At 59.3% G+C, this 2,747-nt stretch overlaps 1 protein-coding gene across 1 annotated transcript; it reads left to right on the forward strand.

Moving 5' to 3' along the window:
* Nucleotides 1-59: 59 nt before the first annotated feature.
* On the forward strand, nucleotides 60-2,740 carry IFI35 (interferon-induced protein 35; the record flags this gene model as incomplete). Its single annotated transcript, XM_009077507.1, has 8 exons — nucleotides 60-122; nucleotides 366-524; nucleotides 807-920; nucleotides 1,235-1,379; nucleotides 1,601-1,734; nucleotides 1,912-2,101; nucleotides 2,370-2,476; nucleotides 2,567-2,740. Coding segments are annotated over 8 exons (1,086 nt in total), but the record flags the coding sequence as incomplete, so codon positions are not given.
* Between the last annotated feature and the right edge of the window lie 7 nt (nucleotides 2,741-2,747).

The raw sequence follows: 2,747 nt of genomic DNA on the forward strand, positions 1-2,747 counted from the left end.
CGCACGTCTGAGACCCCTCCTGCCTTTAGGACTCCTTCGTCCGGCCGGTCTGCCCCGAGGGCTCGCTGGACGCCGGTCCGGAGAGCCCCGAGCGGCTCCGGCGGGAGATCGAGCAGTTCCAGGTGGGTCCCGGAGAGGGGATCAATCGGCCGGACCCAACCGCCCGGGAGCGGCCCGGGGTCCGCAAGGCCAGCTCTGCTGCGAGCTCGGGGGTCTGTTCTTGGACTGTGAGCCAGAGGCGGTGGAGAGGGGGAATCCCATGGAGACGAGAGCCTGTTCTGAGATCCAGGCTCATTCTCAAAGCAGCAGCCTGTGGGGTGGCACGATGCCTGCAGGGACTTGCCGTCTGATGGTTCTTCTCACAGGAGCTTTGCAGTGTTCTGGAGCAAGACCATGCCAAGCTACGAATGGCCAAGGAAGCTGCAGAGGAAAGGACACGAGAGCTGAGGAAAGAGGGAGAACTCCTTCATAAGAATCTTGAGCAACAAATGTTTTTAAAGAGAGATGAAGTGGCAGCCCACCAGGTTGGTGGTCAGAGGACGTGTCTTAGGCTTGGAAAGGTGGCAGGAGTTGCTGCTCTGAGATCCCTTTGCTCTGGATCGGGTGGAGGTTTCATGGGCAGTGCTGTGGCCATGGATGAACAGCTGTTGTCAACGCTCAGGAGCCAGGGCAGGGCTGCAGGCTGCCAAGAGCAGGAGAGCGGTGTGGGTGGAGTTGTCCAAGAACAACCCTGTGCTCTAAACAGGGAGTGTGCTGCAGCTTCCTGTGTACCGGTGTTCCCTCACTGCCCTTTTCTTTCCTTCCAGATTGAGGTTTTTGCAGCACAGGAGGAGAACAAGAGACTGAGTCAGGAGAAGCAGGTCCTGAAAAATAAACTGGAAGAACTGAAAAAGAGGGTCCCCAGGGAAGATCCTGTGAGGGTAACAGAGTGTATGTGGGCATTCGGGTCTGCTGTCAAGGGCACAAGCCTGGCTGGAGAGGCTGTGGGTGAATGCAGCTGGGCTCTGTGTGACAACTGGCACAGCTCCTGCTAGCAGGTGGCTCCCCTGCCAGCACCAGGAGCTCCAGGCATGGTTTTGGGACTCCAGTCACAGCAAGAGCCTAGGAGAGACTCTGCTGAGACTCTCCAGCTGCTTATTTTGAGCCATGAGCTTGTTTCTAGTCTGTGGATTGGCAGGGACATGCCCTGTGCAGGGTCTAGTCTTCTCCAGGTGCTGTCTGTACTTGAACCTAGATGCTGTCTGCCTTACCAGAAAAGAAAATGGTATTTAAGGGGCTCATAGCAAACAAGGAGGATGTGAACAAGCTGATGCTCACCCCACTGATCCGCTACCCGCTGCAGGGGGGCTCGGCTCTCATCACCTTTGAGAAAGCAGAGGGTAAGTGTGAGAAGAGCATTGCCCTGGCCAGGTGTCCTGCTCTGTCCTTTTGGGGCCTGCCCTCCATCCCCTCACTGCGCCAGGCTTGGTGCTGCCCCTGCACCTGCATTGTGTGGAGCTGTGTCCTTTCCACAAAATGTTTCCCGTGCCGTGTCCTGCCCCTCCAGAGTGCAGGGAGTGGGCAGTCACTCCCCTGTGCTGGGGGCTCTCCATGCTCACAGTGGCACAGAGGATCGTAGAGGTGAAGGAGCACGTGGTGGAGCTGAGCTGTGGGGTGGAACTGGAGGAGCTTGACCAGTGCAGAATGCGAGTGCAGGCAGCACCGGTGGAGATACCACTGCCATCTGCCCTGGAGGTAGGGCCTGTGGGCCCATGGCTCCCCGTGCCACATAGCTGCCCTGGGCACACTGCTCACTGCCTGAGCCTGCCTCTGCCACGGCACTGCTGCCAGGGCACTGCTACCAGTCCCACTCAGTGCTGATCCCCTAAGCTCAGTCCTGCCCTGGCACTGACTGGCCTGTGCCACCCACAGATCAAGCTGGTTCAGAGCAGCAGGAGCATCCTTCTGTCTGACCTGCCTGCCCTGGGCATCCCTGAGGAGGCAATGCTGGACAAGCTGGAGCTCTTCTTCAGCAAGACGAAGAATGGGGGCAGCGAGGTGGAGAACAGGGAGTTCCTGGACAACACTGGCCAAGTGGTGCTGACCTTCACAAAGGATGGAGGTGCATGGGGCATGCTGAGCTTGGGCAGCTGGCAAGGGGAGAGCAGCCCAGCCTGCTCTGGGGGGAAATGGGTCGCCTCCTGAGAGCAGATGAAGCTGTGTCTGGGCTCACTCCCAGGCAGAGTGAGCCTAGGCTGTCCTGCCACCCTTGAGGCTGTGCTGGTGCAGGTGAGCTGGGCAGTGCCAGCCTTTGTGCCTGTGTCAGGGATGTAACCTCCCCTGCAGCTCAGCTGGGGCCTGGGCATCTCAGGGCTTTCCTCTGTCTGCAGTGGCAGAGCACCTAATTGAGAGAGGGCACATCCAGGTGCCTATTGGCAGAGGAAAATACAAAGTCAAAATATCACCGAGCATGAGTGGAGCCGTCACTAACCTGCAGGTAAGGGTATGAACCCTGTGCAAGCAAGCACCTGCCAGCCCGAACCCCTCTCCCTGCAATGCCATGTAGCTAACCCCCAGCTGTGCCCAGCTCCAGCCCTCCCGCTGCCCCAGGACTGTCCTGCTCTCGGGTATCCCCGACGTGCTTGGTGAGGAGTCCATGAGAGACACCCTGGAGATTCACTTCCAGAAGGCCAGCCGCGGCGGCGGGGAGGTGGATGCTCTCGCCTACGTCCCAGCGGGGCAGACCGGGGTGGCCGTGTTCGTGGAGG

This window comes from Acanthisitta chloris, unplaced genomic scaffold, assembly GCF_000695815.1.
Source record: "Acanthisitta chloris isolate BGI_N310 unplaced genomic scaffold, ASM69581v1 scaffold22880, whole genome shotgun sequence".
Taxonomy (NCBI): domain Eukaryota; kingdom Metazoa; phylum Chordata; class Aves; order Passeriformes; family Acanthisittidae; genus Acanthisitta; species Acanthisitta chloris.